We start from the raw sequence: 15,416 nt of genomic DNA on the forward strand, positions 1-15,416 counted from the left end.
CTCACCATCTGTCACTTGCGCTGCAAAACCAGCCTCCTCCCTAACCAGTTGGCCGCCTCTTGCCCTTCATCCAGCCGCCACACAGCTGCCAGACAGAGCTTTCTAAGACACAAATCCGATCACTCCTCTCCCCTGCTCGAAGCCCTCTGGGTCTCACAAGGCTGACAGGATGAAATCATGAAAGTCCTCGGCAGAGACAGCCCTCAAGGTGTGGCCTGGACAGTTGCTTCCAGCGTCATCTTTCCCCATCCCTGGCTCCCTGGTTAGATTCAACCAAACTGAACTCCCCCTTCTCAGATAGTACATACCTACTCCCCTCTATGCTGCTGCCACGTGGTACACCCTCCCACCATGCCTCAAACTGGCCGGTGAACTCCTATTCATCCTTCAGAACCCTGCTCTTAAGTGGTCTCCTCTAGGAAGCCTCCCTTGGTCCCTTAGTGCTCTGACAGCTCCTGTTCCTCCCCAGCCTTGCCAAGCACTGCTTAGTTTCCTGTCTCTCCCACTAGGCTGCGAGAACCTTGAGCTCTCTTCTGGGTCTTTGGCATCTACATGCCCCCAACTGGCACTTATTAGGTACTCATAAATGGATAAATGAATGAATAAATGAATTCCAGACAGATGCTAAGCTAACATCCTCCCTCCTGAGCTCTCCATCACCTTAGAGCGCCTCACAATAAACCCATTCTGCTACCACCCGCCGGTTCCACGCCAGGACTGACTCTTCCTCAAGCAGCTGGACACAAACTCCTTCCCACAGCTCTTGATGCCCTGTGAGAGGCTAAGCTTGAGATACAGGAAGAACATTCACCTACGCGGTAATAAGCGGGCTCCCAAGGACCCGGCGCATGCCCAATGAAATCTGCCGCTACCCTATCTGTTCAGGACGTTTCGGCCCCACCCACAGGCCCATTGACCCGCCCCCAGCTAAAGATGATTGGCAGATCAGCACTGACTGACAGGAACGGCTCAGAGCCAGCTCAGCCTGGGCTCCAGGCCCTCCCGTGTCCCTCTCTGGGGTCCCCAGCCCAGGGGGGCAGGCAGCCCCTCACTCACAGTACTCAAGGCCCAGGATGATGTCCCTCAGGTAGAGGCGAGCTTGCTCTTCGGGGAAGGGCTTGTCGCAGGGTACTTCCATGACCGGCCTGTCGGGAGGGCGCGGGGGAGGGGGGGGTGTTTAGCCGGAATTAGGATGAGCAAAGGCAGGTGGCAGGTTCCCCTTCACTGGGCCCTACAAACTCCTTGGGACCTTTCAGGAGCCCTCTAAGCTCGATGGGTCCCTGGAACACAAGATAGTAGCTTTTTCTCTCATATAAAGAAAAATTGAAAATACACCATGGGCTTCCCTGGTGGCTCAGAGGTTAAAGCGTCTGCCTTCAATGCGGGAGACCTGGGTTAGATCTGTGGGTCGGGAAGATCCCCTGGAGAAGGAAATGGCAACCCACTCCAGTATTCTTGCCTGGAGAATCCCATGGACGAGGGAGCCTGGTGGGCTATAATCCACTCCAGTATTCTTGCCTGGAGAATCCCATGGACCAGGGAGCCTAGTGGGCTACAATCCACGGGGTCGCAAAGAGTCAGACACGACTGAGCCACTTCACTGCTTTTTCTTTTTTATTTTTTTTTCTAATAAAGTCCTATATACTAGAGTATATCACATGTAATAAGGATATATACTGTTTTAGAAAACTTTAGTTTCAATTACAGATATTAATGGCAATGTAAAACTTTATTTCTTACTTGGAACAGAGATCAAAAATGCTGAAAGCCCCTGAGTCTTAAAAAACACATTCCCTGCCTCTTCCCAGAACTGGTCTTTAGAGTCTCCCAGACAGAGAGTCAAGTCACAGCCTGTATTCAAGACCTTAGTGGTTAAGCAGCCCAGTCCACCCAGCCCTGCACCCACTACTCCATGTCTGCTGCTCTGCACATACCCTGAGAAGGTTAGACAAGGCAGACATGAGTTAGAACCCTAGATTTCATCAGTGACTCCCTGTTTGACTTTGGGCAAGCCATTTACCCTCTCTGAACCTCAGCTTCCCCTCTTGTAAAAGGGAGTGAATGGAGTCCCAGCTACGTAATTCACAAAACATGTAAAACTGAAAGAACACTCTTGTGATTTGAATACAGGTGAGAGTTGAGTTTCATCTCTATACTTTTCCTTTCTTCTCTCGCTCTGGCATCAAAATCTTCTTCCAGTTCTTCAAGGCCTGGCTGGAAATCTACCCCCTCTTCCTGAGGCCTCCCTGTCTATTCCAGCCTCACTGACCGCACCAGCCTTCAAAGAATCACCCTCTTGGTCTCTCGTTTCCCACCCACTTCCCCCACCCCACCCCCTGAACCCAGACCACAGCTCCCTAAGGACGGAGCCTGGGCCTCTTTCTTTCACTAGAGTAGCTGACCCTAGGACTAGGGATACAGGGAGGGAAAGGAAGACCTAGCCTGCCTGAACGCGATGGGGAACTCACCCCTTTCTCAGGAGGTCAAACACTGAAAGAAAAGAGAAGAAAAGAAGAGTGGGTAAGTTGCAGCCAGGCTGAAAGCACAGCTGATGCCAAGATCCCTGCCCCTTCTGGAGGGTGGGAGAGGGGGCAGGCATCCAGGCATACTTGAGGGAGAGACAGGAGAGGGGTCCCAGGGTATCAGAAAAGATAAATGGCTGAGAGTGGATCTACTATGAACTTGCCTCACTGGAACCTTAGGTGCTGAGTGAGGAGCATTAGCATGAACCCCTTTAACAGGGCAAACTGAGTCTCAGAGAAGGGGCAGGTAGGAGAGGGAGTGGAGGCTAAAGCCTTGGCCTCTAATTCCTAAGCCTGTGTTCCTTCTGGCCCATTCCCTGAAAGCCTCTAAGCCCAACCCTGAATCAAGCACCAGGGACTTAAGTAACAGCATCAGTATCACTATTACTAACAATTATAGCTAATGTGTCTTGCATGTAATAACTCATTTACTTCTCACATCAACCCTATGATGTAGATACCATTACTATCCCCATTTTACAGGTGAGGAAACTGAGGCACGGAGTTATCAGATAGAGCCTGGGAACCCACATCACATAGCCTACTTCTTGTATCTGCCTGATCCACTGTCTCTCTGATCAGTGGCGTGGGGGGTTGGGAACACTGGTTGACTCTAGTTGGATATCCTGAGTCTGGCTCAGCAGGGCTGGGGAGAGAATCTGGGGCTTGAGAACATGTCTTTCCTCCCTGTCCCCAGGAGGTCAGTGCATTTCACAAGGCCCATCTGAAGGTCAAGTGTGTCCCTGGGGAGCCTTTGGACCCACCCGGGTAAGCTACTTTGGGGATGAGCTGGGTCACTCACCCAAATAGAGATTGTCCTCAGCTGGGTCATCCAAGACCTGGTGAGAAGGAGCAGACATGGGGGTGGGACTTGGGGAGGCTTGTGGTAGGGGTGCTTGCCAGCCCTAGGACCCACTGTGTGCTCCGCAACCACCCTGGATGATGGAGCAGGAACTGTGCCAGCATGAGGCTGATGAGGCCTCAGAAACCACTGGCCCCTGACCCTGGTCCACCACACGGTACCCTGTCTCTCTCCCCTTCTGCCACGGGGCTCACTTCTTGCCTCTGGAGCAGCTCATCTCCCTCCATGAAAACCTGAGAACATTCCAGAGCAGACTTTCCTGACCCCAGAAGCCTCCTGCCCCATCCCTATGCCAGTTCTGGCTCTGCCTTTGGCACACCTCCCTTGGCAAAATCCCTGGGTCTATGCCAGGTGCCCCCTGCACCAAGGGCTACTCCATAGGTCTCACCGGCTCGCCACCTACCTCGATCAGCTTGACCACATTCACATGGTCCAGCTTCTTCAGGATGGCAATCTCCTGGTACACCCGCTCCAGGGGCAGCAGCTGCTTGGCTGGGCCTCCCTGGGCAGCCTGGGACCCTCTGGGGGGAGGCCGACCTGGGACCAGGAATGGGAGTCCAGCCTGTCACAGGAGGCTGGGCCTCACCACAGCCCTGCAACCAGCCTCAAGCAAGAATCTGGCAAGACCTTGGCCTTGGCCTCAACCCACCAAGCACAGTCCCACCACCAGGCCTTTGCTCACTCTCTGCCTGTCCACCCCCAGTCCTAACAAAATTAGCCTCCGAGGTCTCCTCCTCCTCTGTCCCCCAGCCCAGGAGCTCCCATGCACAGGACCAGACAGATACACACGTGGAAAGCCGTACTGCTTCAGTAACTTCTTCTTGGAAAGAACTTTCATGGCCTGAGAAAGGAGGGGCGGGCATGTCACTTACATGAAGCCACCAGGGATTAGAACAGGCTGGTTACATGTGAACTGAGGCCCAGAAAGGCTCATGGGCACATGGCACTGAGCGTGTGGACTGGCTGCAGTTACACTGAGTTAGGAGGTGGCCATGACTGAACCTTAGACCTTACCCCTGTTTCCAATAACAACCCTTTCTGGAGCTCTCCCCTTGGAGGTATCCAGCCTCTGCTTGCATATTCCCAGGGTCAAGAAGCTCATTCCCTTTGCATTCCACTAGGGACAGGGAGATTACTCCCTTCACAGGCAGCCTTGTCCACCTTCTTGGCACAGCTTCTGCCCACCTCCCAATCTTCGAGGGCCCATTGTAGGCGATCCCTCCCTCCTTTCCCCAGACTTACATAGTGCCTGTCTTCACTTTCGTTGTAGGCCAGCCTCACCACGCCGTAGGCACCCTGCAAAGAGGCACAGGTCAGCCTCTGCTGGACAGGGCATCTTCCCCCAGAACTAGGGGGAGAGAAGAAGTGGAGCCTGAACTGCTTCTGCCCCCCATCTCCTCCCACATCCCATCTCCACCCTGGCCTCCAGTGGGCATAAATCTCAGGCAGGCAAGGAGAGGTCACTGCCCCTGCTGGGCTCAGTGCAGCTCTATGCCTTCCCCAGTCCCCTCCATCAAAAACTCTGGGGAGAACTTCCCCAGTGGTTCAGTGGTTAAGAATCAACTTGCAAATGCAGGGGACAGGGTGGGAATATTTCACATGCCATGGGGCAACTAAGCCCATGCACAACTACTGGACCCACAGTCCGGAGCCTGTGAGCCGCAACTACTGAGGCCCGTGAGCCTAGATCCACTCTCGATATCAAGAAAAGCTACCGCAATGAGAAACCCATGCACTGAAACAAAGAGTAGTCCCTCCTCATCATGACTAGAGAAAGCCCATGCAGCAAGGAAGACCCAGGACAGTCAATAAATAAATAAATAAACTCCAGGGAGTCAGGAATCAAGAATTATCTCCCATCCCCTATAGAGGACAGAACTTCCCTCACATCCAGGGTAGGACCTTCTTGGCTCAGCCTCACATTCCCAGAGGAGGAGAGGGGATTGTGGAGGATCCAGACAGGCTGGCTCCGCAAACCCCCAAGACAAGTTCCCCCTGCTCTTGGCCTGCCCCCAGACCTACCTTGCCAATCTCACTCTGCAGCTTGTACTGGTTCAGCTGTACGCAGTCCTGGTGGGGGAAAGAGAGGGGCCATCAGGTAAAGCTTGATCCAGAAGCAGCACTCCAGGTGCACTTCCAGGGCCCAATCCTGGCCCTAGGCCCCTCACCCCAGGTCCCGGGCCTCGTCAACATTCCAAGTTTAGATGGGGAAGTGAGGTAGTGCCAACACCAGGAATGATACTGAAAGTGACAAGAAGACTTGGATAATGTTTGAAAATGTGAATGGTGCAATTTGCCTATGCTTTGCTCCCTGAGAAGTGGTGGGGAAATACACTAATTTCCACCTGGATACTGGGGGCTGGGAGACCCTGATGTGAGAAACGCATGAGCAAGTATTTCTAGAAGCTGCTGAATGGGGAGACTGCACAGACAAGAAAGATGAGGACAGCTTTGGGACAGGAGACCTGGCTCAGGCTTAAAAACCTCAGCCTCTAAACTCTGCAGATTGCTCGGTACTTAGGTTCACTTTAGATCTAAGAGGCAAAGACAGAGCCAGTGGGAGCCCAGAGGCTGGTAGCAGGCTGGCAGTTTTTGAGTCACAGCAGACTCTATGAGGCAGGATTAGAAGCGGGGGGCTCAAGCTGGGGAAGATTTGGGGGACAGGAGAACACACTGTCTATCTTTGAATCTCTAAACGGACTTCTTGGGGAATAAGGGAGGGACCTATTTCCTAGGCTTAGACTGGGAATGGGAATGGTGGGACTTATAGGAGGCAGTAACTGGTTCAGATGGAGCTCCCCTGGGTGGGAAGAACAGAGAGGTAGTGAGTTCCTCGGCTCTGGGGGTATGAAACAAATGTCTGGACAGCTGTGTGGCAGGGGTAGGAACAGCAAAGGGTCTTCACTGAGGACTGCTGAGAAGCTCCTGGGCACCCCCTAGCTCTGCTCCACCAACCTCTGCGTCCGAGATGGCCACGTGGTGGGACTCAATGGTAGGCCTGCGCCAGGCCCGCGGGGAGATGTGACTGGCAGGCCCTGTGGCGTAAGGCCCAGCCTGGGCCTCCAGGCAGCTCCCCGCTGGCCGTTCCTGCAGAGAGAACTTCCTTGTCGAGAGGCTGGGCCGGGCTGCAGGGTGTCTTGAAGCACCACCGGGGATCACAGAGGCTGCTCTGGTCCGTGATGGAGGGTCCACACAGTTCCTGGGAGGCTCCGGGCTGCCATCCGTCTCCTCCAAGTGGGTCACATCAATGGCTGCCACTCGCTCCACCAATTCAGCCCGAGGGTCCTGGCAGCAGACCGCCGGGCCCCCCTCCATTGCCGCAGTCAAGGAGGTCCTCAGTGCAGCCTTATGGGGAACCTGAGAAAAGAGGGCAGAGAAGGCTCCAGTCCTGGCTACCGAACAAGGAGGTCAGATTCCCAGGCCCCACCCCCACCGTAGCCACAAATTGTGAGTCCCACCTCCATGCCTTTGCCCTGCTTGTTCCCTCTTCCTGGGTCACCAGCATCCAAACTGAGGTCTCCCTCCTCACTAAAGGAATGCCAGGGGGCTTCCCTGGTGGCTCAGGGGGAAAGAATCCACCTGCAATGCAGGAGACATGGGTTCAATCCCTGATCTGGGAGGATCCCACATGCTGTGGAGCAACTAAGCCCATGTGCCACAACTACTGAAGTTGAGCCTGCACTCTAGAGCCCGGGAACAGCAACTACTGAGCCCATGTGCCCCAACTACTGAAGCCCAGGGCCCTAGAGCCCGTGCTCTACAAGAGAAGCCACCACAGTAAGAAGCCTGTGCACTGCCACTAGACAATAGCCCACACAGCAACAACGGCCCAGCACAGCCAAAAATAAATAGCTTTTTAAAAAAAAGGAATTCTAAGAACTCATCTGGCTCTGCTGCACACCTGCCCTCTAGACCTCAGTATTTCCATCTGTAAAACAGGCACATCAGCCTTGCTGGCTTCACAGGGAAGCAGGGAGAATTTGATATTCTGGAGTCAGAACATACAGACATGGGCAGAACTGGAGGCCTCGCAGCACTGGCAGAAACAGAACCCAGGGTCAGCTCAGGCCCCCATCCAGCACATAGCCCAGTGACTCACGGCTCCACCCCTTGACAGCAGAGCATTCCAAGGCTGCCGCGGCTGCTGCTGCGCTGCCTGAAGCTGAGCTGAGCTCCTGATGCTTCAAGTCCCCCCCTCCATCCCTGTCGCTGCTTCCATGAAGACTTCCCTGGGGCTCCAGCCTCTTCCACCCTGGCACCTTCTCCAGGGAGGCCTCTCCAGGGCCACAGGGCAAGTCTCCCATCGCTCCCTTCCCTGCCCCAGCCGAGCCTGCAGCCCAGGACAGGCTCCATTAGAGGAGGGGGCTGCTACTCTGATGACGGTGAAGAGAGACTTCACTGCACTTATTTCTCCTGGTTTTCCCTTCCAGTTTATTCATGTGGCCAAAATGTTCACCTCATCTGTTCAGGTTGAGATGCTCCCCTGGCCTGGCCTTGCACCCTGGTCCTACTGCAGTCTGAGGTCCCAGCAAGTCCCCAGACCTCTCCAGCTTGAACCCCAAACCAACCTCCAGTGTCCAATCCCAGCCCTCACATTCAACCACATCCCTGGGCTGAACCCTGACCCCGGGCTGAACCCGGATACTCAGGTTGGGACTCCATTTCTGCCCAGGGCTGAGCACAGGCCCCACCCCACCCAGTGCCCCTCCCCCTTCCTGGACCAGATTCAGTATCTTCTCCGGAAAAGGAAGTAAGTGGACTTCTGACCCTCTGCCCTTCCTGTCTGGTGGTAACTTGCACTGTCACCACAGAACAGTTTCGAGAACATGGCCTTTATCTCACTCCTTATTCCCCCATCACCTTAGTTGGACAGATGTCAAGGAGGCTGGGCTCGCTGGAGTCCACTGGCTACAGAGGAGCCTGGGCTGGGTTCCAGTCCTGCCTGCCAACCTACCCAGGGCAGCTCCTTCCCAACTCTGAGCCTCAGTCTTCCTATCTGTATTACAGATGCAGGACCTTCCCAGATTCCCAAGCCCACAACAAGACTTAGAAATGGATTGTGGGTAAGGGCATGGTCCAGACCCCCTGTGTCTGATACCCATAATACTGAATGAGTGGTAGCCTGGTGGAGCTGATGTTGGCATGCAGAAAGGAAGGGGGAAGGGAATCTAGACTGGCAACAGGAAAAGATATGAACATTGGACCTGAAGGAGTGAGGGGAATGTGAGCATCATGGAGGCCTCCCTGGAGGAGATGGAATGGGATTAGAGCATCACAAAGGCTTTGGGAACCAGATGGTTGCAAGAAGGAAGAAGCCAGGGCTAAAAGGAACCCTCCAAGCCTGGCCCAGCCTGTCGGTGGCCCACCCTGCCACCCTTCCCCCTCACTCTGTAGGTTCTTTTTCTTCCACATAAACTCCACAGATTAGGGTTCTTGTCTGCCTTGTCTCTATAAGACCACTAGCCTCTGCAGCGGTACCTGAGGGATAGTAGGAGTTCAATAAATATTTGCCATAGTGATCATTACAGTCCTGGCCCCATTACACAGATGGGAAAGCAGAGAGGAAACAGGGAACCCCAAGGAGCTTAATGCCCCAGCCCACAGCAGGGAACGGATGGCAGTGTCTGGAACTCTTGTCTTCTGGTCCCCAGCAGGAACCCAGGGGACTGAGAACCATCACAGGCTGCCTAGCCCATCAAATTTGCATATGATTTTCCGGAGGCTGTCACCCTGGCCACAGGCCATCTTCCTTCAATCCCCCCTTTTTTTCTCAGATGAGGAAAGTATGGCCCAGCAAGGGACAGGGGTGGGTCTAGGGTCACACCTCAGGTCAGGGCAGACCCTTCCTGCTCCACTTTGGGGCCCTGTTTCCTGGTTTAGGACCCAGGCTCTGAAGCCAGGCTGCCAGGCCAACGCCCCTTCCTGGCGGTGTGCCCATCCACGGTACTGACCTCTCCAGTACCGTGAGGTCGTGACTGACCTCTGTGCCTGGGTTTTCCCCATCTGCAGAATGGGGTCAGCAGCAGTATCACTGCCCAGGTGGCTGGGAGGAGTAAAGGAAGGAACGCCCTTACCGGGCTCAGAACCGGGCCTGCCCCTAATGGAGCCCCGTAAAACTGAGTTGTTGTGTTGCTGTTGTTGTGATTGCCTGGGACACGCGGTGGCCCAGATGGAGGCGCGGGCGGCAGAGGCAGCTGTGAGAGCTGACGTCAGGCCCTCCACGCTCCCTCCCGCCTGGATCAGATTCAGGCGACTAAGCACGGCCATGCGGGAGGCGCCCTGGGGAGGCCCCAGGTTCCTGCCTGTGTCCAGGCGACAGGGCCTGGCGCCCTTTGTGTGTGAGGGTGTGTGTCAACTGAGAGAATATGGGCAAGTGGGGCTGTCAGCTCAGGGTGACAGTGTGTGTGTGTCGGGGGGCTGTGGGGGGGTGGAGGGGGTTCCGCACACAGGAGCCCATCTGCCCAGAAACAAAAATCTATGGCTGTGGTCTACATGCGGTGGCTAAGCATGTTCATGTGCATTGTGTCTTGAGGTCTTTGTGTACCCGTGCCCCAGGATGGGGGGGTGGGGTGGGCCCTGCACCCGCTGGGCGCCATGGGAACCTGATCTCAGAAAGTCAAATTGAAACTTCCCACATTCCCACGAAGTCACCTGTCCACCAACCCAGGGATGCCTGCTGGGCTGGGCTGTATGTCTTGGGCAGGACCCACCCCTCTCTGGAAGCTCACCCAGGGCATTTCTCAAGGCCCTCCCCAAGCTGAAGCCTCCGTAGACACTGCATAGAAACTGACTCGGCGGCTAGCGAGGAGCCACATTGGCAAAAAGAAGGACAGACAGGCTGGCAGCCAGGTGCAGGGCAGAGCAAGGACTTCTACAGGCATGGGGAGCCTCCTAGGGACCAGACTGGTCCTGCAACTGAGAATGGCCAGGTTCAGGCCCTTCCTCATTGAGAAGCGTGATCCCCAGCTGTCCTCCCAGACTGGGGCTATGTTGCCCTGGACACATCATTGAACTTTTGGAGCCTCAGTATGCTCACATCTGAATAGGACAGATAGCCCCCATTCTGCCACCTCCCAGGGCTATGGGAGGAAGTGGATGAGACTATGGATGTTGAAGCAGATTGTGCCTGAGCGATATGGGGCTAGGATACATCTGTCACAGCCACCGAGAGAGAAAGCCTTGTTGTGCATACAAAGTACAGCCTCAAGGACTTCCCCGATGGTCCAGTGGTTGGGAATCCACCTGCCAATGCAGGGGACACAGGTTCGATCCCTGATTCGGGAAGATGCCACATGCTTCAAGGGAACTAAGCCTGTGTACCACAACTACTGAAGCCCGCGCCTGTGCTCTGCAACAAGAGAAGGCCATGGACGCAACTAGGGAGTAGCCCCTGCTTGCTGCAACTAGAGAAAGCTCACATGCAGCAACAATGACCCAGTGCGGACAAAAAAGGAAAAAGAAGTTAACTCTTAAAAAAACAAAAACAAAAAAGCCTACAAAGTATAGCCCCATATCTACCCCTGGCTCCAGGATGACCTGGCACATTACCCAGCTCAGACTTCTCCTTCCAGGCTATGTCCCTTATCCCCACCTCATTCCCAGGTATCTGGCTGCTCCTAAAGGATGCAGGGGCTTCCCAGGAGGCCCTCCCGCCTGCCAATGCAGGAGACATGAGACTTGGGTTCAATCCCTGGGTCAGGAAGATCCCCTGGAGGAGGAAATGGCAATGCACTCCAGTATTCTTCCCTGGAAAATGCCATGGACAGAGGACCCTGGCGGGCTACAGTCCACGGGGTTGCAAAGAGTCGGACACGACTGAAGGGACTTAGCCCGCAGCACACAGGGGATGCAGATCCTGGCTCCAGACCCCACAGGACCAGGTCTCCTCTTCAAGATGAACCTCATCACCTGGGTCCCTCAGAGGAGACCCAGAAGCGGACACAGCAGGCATATCTTGCTCTCATCCACACTGGTTCAAGCAGCCCCGCCTGGGATGAATGTCTTCAGACCTTGCCCTGAATTCTGGAAGGCCGCTGGGAATCTCAGGGCCAGGTTGATCAGGGGCCCAGCTGCCATCTAGGCAAGACAAGACATGGCCCTGGTTGCCAGGGGACAGGCCAGAAGGGAAAGCTATAAGGAGGTGATCTGGTCCCCTGGGACCAGACATAGAAGGTGGCCTTGGTATCCCTAGGCTGCCTCACAGGAGCTGTGTTTATGCTCCTGACAAGTGTCTGGATGGCCTTGGCAACGGGTGGCCTCCATGGCTCCCGCCTCCGCCTTGGATGACTCAGTCCCCTTGGGGGAGGCCCAGGCGTCTGGTGCCAAGTCATGCTGGAGGATGCCTGCTGTGACAATGCCCCCTCCCACCATCCCCAGGGAGGCCCCAGTCACTGAGGTGGGCTCTGCGCCTAATTCAGCCCAGCAGCCCTCAGCACATTCTCAGCGCCTCCTGTTGATGTCCTCCAGGGCCTCCCTCCTCTCTCTGCTCCTCCTCATCCCCCATACCAGGTCCACGCCTCCAGCCCAACTCCTTCCAGCCAGCTGCCTCCTCCCCTCGGTGCTCCCCGGCAGCTCAGTTCCAATTCAGCTCAGCATTTTCCTCGAGTCTGCTCTTCCTCCTCTGTCCCCATCACAGAGATGAGTGCCACCGTCCTCCCAGTTCTCCCAGGCCAGGAGCCCGGCAGCCCTCCTTATCACCCATCATTTCCCTTTTGCCCATCCTTAACCCCCGAACCTTACCCCACTTACTCTCCATTCTGGCCACAAGTCCCAAACTGCAGACTCTCTTGTGCTGCCAGCCCTTCGGACAGGCTGTGCCTTCTGCCAGGAACACACCTCCCTCTCCTTGGCTGCTGGAGGACAATTCAGACATCTCCTCCCTGATCTCCCCACAGCTGGGTGAGGTCACCAAACCTAACTCCTTAAAAAGTCCAGATCCAGCCCTCCACTTTCCTTCCCCACTGTTTCCTCCGTACCTGCCACCCACCCCCAGGCTCACACGTCAATCCCACCCCACCCCATCCTCCATACCACTTCCTAGAGGGAATATTGCTAACATGCAATTTAATTTGGTCTCAGTTCTTCCAGACCTGGCCTTCCAGGATCTTGGACTCTGAAGGACAGAAGAGCAGGAGACCTCGCTCTGAGCAGCGAGAAAACTGGGGCTCAGAGGCTGGGAAGCAGCCAGGGAACCCAGAGCCATTCGTTCACGGGACAAAAACCTCAATTGAGCACTTGCTGTATGTGCCCAGGCACGGTGCTAGGTGCCAGGAGATAAAGCAGCAAACCAAAAAGGTAAAGTCCCTGCTTCAGTGAAGTTTAATTTCTAGTGGGACAAGAAACAACAAACAAGCTGGGGATTAACAGACGGCATGTCAAGCGGTACACGCTGTGGAGAAAAAAATTACAATGGTCTGAGGGGAATCAAGAGCGAGGCTCAGGGACTTCCCTGGCGGTCCGGTAGTTAAGAATCCACCTCGCAATGCAGGGGACATGGGTTCCACCCCTGGTCAGGGAACCAAGACCCCACATGCCACTGAGCTACTAAGACCACGTTGAGAGTCCAGGAGCCGAAGATCCTGCAACGAAAGATCCCACGTGACTCAGACAAAGATTCCATGTGTCACAATTAAGACCCAACGCGGCCAGATAAGACACTGGCCATGCTGTCTGAGGAACAGCAAGGGGGCTGATGTCCCTGGAGCGTGGTGTCCACGTGTGAGAGGAGCCTGAGGGCAAGCAGAGCTCCACCTTGATGAGAAGGTGCATTCATTCACTGTGCCTGGTCTCCGGGATGGCTTCCTGGAGGAGGTGGCATTTAAGCTCCTAATCGCTGAGTAAGAGTTTCAGAGGAGGCAATGGAAGGTCACACTGTGCATGACAGAGAGCTGCTTCCTGGCTGGGACTCAGGGCTTGGCCTTGGGGGTCTTTTTGGACAGAGACCGGGAAATCTTGAAACCCAGAGGAAGGGTCTGTGTAGGAGAGTGACTGCCTTGGATGCGATTTTTAAAAAAAGATCCCTCTGCCCTCTGTGGGGACTAGGGGTAAGAGGCCAAGGAAGAGGCAGGGGTCCCCCAGAGTCTGTGGGCCTAGGATACAGTCTGGCCCTCGGTGGGTACTCCATCTGTATGCTCTAGAGGGAAGAGTGAGGGATGTGGGGGCGACCAGTGCATCCTCAAGGACACAAGCTGTTTGCTTCTGCAGACTCCCCGCCCCCGTGGCGGATATAAACCCCATATGTGCCCACCGAGACATAGTCCTGTGACCTGGGACATAACCTTCTCTACACACTCCTGTACCCCGAAGACACACACACACACCACTCCCCGAGCAGGCGCACGCCCATGTCCGCGTGACCCGCCCTCACACACCACTCCATCCAGTAAATGCACCCCCCTCACACACACAGGCACACTCCTATGCCCACGTGACACACGCACACCCGCCTCCAAACACCACACACAGGTCCCCGAGCACGTGTGCACCCTCCGAGCTACCAGTTCTGCGCCTGTCAGGCCGCAGCCACCGCAGCCTCCACCTCGGCCGCCCCCCTCCGCCCCCGCCCCAGCCAGGAGGACTGCGCAGCACAGCCGAAGCCACGAGAGCGTTGCATCTGTCCCATTCATCCTCCAGCCCCAGCTCCTGCAGGAAGACTCGGGGGAGGGCCGTGTGGGCGGAGCGCTCCGCGCAGATCCACACGTGGGTGCCCCGGTCTGGGCCCACTCCGCATAGGCACGGCCTCCCACCAAAAGCAGGGGAGGGGGTAGTGCGCTGGCTATGGACGCGGTCCCGCAGATCAGAGCTAGGAAAGGGACGCAGACGGCGGGGCGCCCTCGGAGATGCGCTGCCGGGTCCCGGGTGCCGGCGCAGACAGATGCAGGCTCCGGGAGGCACCCCGAAAAGTGGGCCCCGCAGACCGAAGGGGGAGGATCCCCGCATGGACTAGGTCTGGGCTGTCTTCTCAACCTCCCAGACCATCCCTCTCCCCTACAGGCTCCGGGCAGACGATCAGGCGTTCGTTCCCTCCCGCTCCCCCGCCCTTGACACCCCACCCCCAAGCCGACCCCTACCTCAGCTCCCAACGACAGTCTCCGCGGCCCTGCAGGCTGCCAGGCTCGCTCCCGCGGCGCGCACCCCGCCCCGCCCGCCTTCCCAGGGCCGAGATCACCGAGCTCAGACCCGCGGCGCCGCGACTCCAGGCTGCGCTCTCTCCTCCGCCAGCTGCCGCGCCCGGCGCGCGCTCATTGGTGGAACCGCGCGGCCCCCTCTGGCGCCGCCCAATCAGAGCCCAGGATTCTCGCCCGGCTCCCGGAGGGGAGGAGCCGCGGCGGGCGGTGGCTCCAGAGGGGCACCTTCCCCTGCGGTGGGACCGGCCTCGTCACGCCCCCATCGCCTGGCTCCAGGCTACCTGGGGTCCCCCGAAATCCTTCCAGGCCGCGGCCTGCGCCCCTTAGCGGGGCCTGGAGGGTACGGGTGCTTCCCTACCCTTTGTCCCCCAGCCATCTCGGCCTGGCAGGGGCAAGAGTGCACCCCCCGCCCCCGGGGGCGGGGATGAGGCGCAGTGTGTATTAGGGGAGGGGCGAAGAGAGATCAGCCACTGGATGGGGCCCAGGCCTAGTGCCAGGGAGCAAGGCCTTGAATGGTAGAGTCAGGAGTTTAGCCTTCTGTTGCGTGGGGTGTAGGGGAAACGGGAATCGGTTCTAACAGAATGCTGGGGTCAGAGTCGGGTTCTCACTTGGGGAAGGGCAAGTTGAGCAGGCAACAGGAATAGCCTAGCTGGGGCAGGAAGTCTTGACCTTCGAGGTAGCCCATCTCTTCCCTGGCGAGTTCATCAATTATTGGTTCAATTACGTTCTGCACTTGTATACCCTCTGGCACCTCACTCCACCACTTGTCCGAGACAGAGCCCCATATCACGCCTGCAAACCTAGCCTCTTGCGTCCCTGTCTCAATCTGGAGCCAGAAACCTGGGAGTCTTGATAGCCGACCCCTTTCCTGTTCCAACCAGTAGATCCCCAAGCCCTGCCCGATTT

The 15,416-nt window shown here is 56.4% G+C and overlaps 1 protein-coding gene across 2 annotated transcripts in view; it reads right to left on the reverse strand.

The window, feature by feature from the left end:
* CAMKK1 (calcium/calmodulin dependent protein kinase kinase 1) overlaps window positions 1–14,581 on the reverse strand; it is a 28,729-nt gene extending 14,148 nt beyond the window's left edge. The window contains exons 1-9 of one of the 2 annotated variants that reach the window (XM_055403885.2): window positions 14,454–14,581; window positions 6,340–6,741; window positions 5,407–5,454; window positions 4,627–4,680; window positions 4,174–4,225; window positions 3,788–3,921; window positions 3,325–3,361; window positions 2,469–2,490; window positions 1,057–1,145 (exon numbers count right to left, since the gene is read on the reverse strand). In XM_055403885.2, the coding sequence (XP_055259860.1) occupies window positions 1,057–1,145; window positions 2,469–2,490; window positions 3,325–3,361; window positions 3,788–3,921; window positions 4,174–4,225; window positions 4,627–4,680; window positions 5,407–5,454; window positions 6,340–6,699 (796 nt within the window). In that variant the 5' untranslated portion in view covers window positions 6,700–6,741; window positions 14,454–14,581. Of the gene's footprint in view, window positions 1–1,056; window positions 1,146–2,468; window positions 2,491–3,324; window positions 3,362–3,787; window positions 3,922–4,173; window positions 4,226–4,626; window positions 4,681–5,406; window positions 5,455–6,339; window positions 6,742–6,842; window positions 6,957–14,453 lie in introns of those variants that run through there. The other variant, XM_055403876.2, reaches the window with a different exon arrangement.
* Between the last annotated feature and the right edge of the window lie 835 nt (window positions 14,582–15,416).

Source organism: Moschus berezovskii, chromosome 20 (assembly GCF_049115385.1).
Source record: "Moschus berezovskii isolate FMDL1 chromosome 20, NW_MosBer_1.0, whole genome shotgun sequence".
Lineage (NCBI taxonomy): Eukaryota > Metazoa > Chordata > Mammalia > Artiodactyla > Moschidae > Moschus > Moschus berezovskii.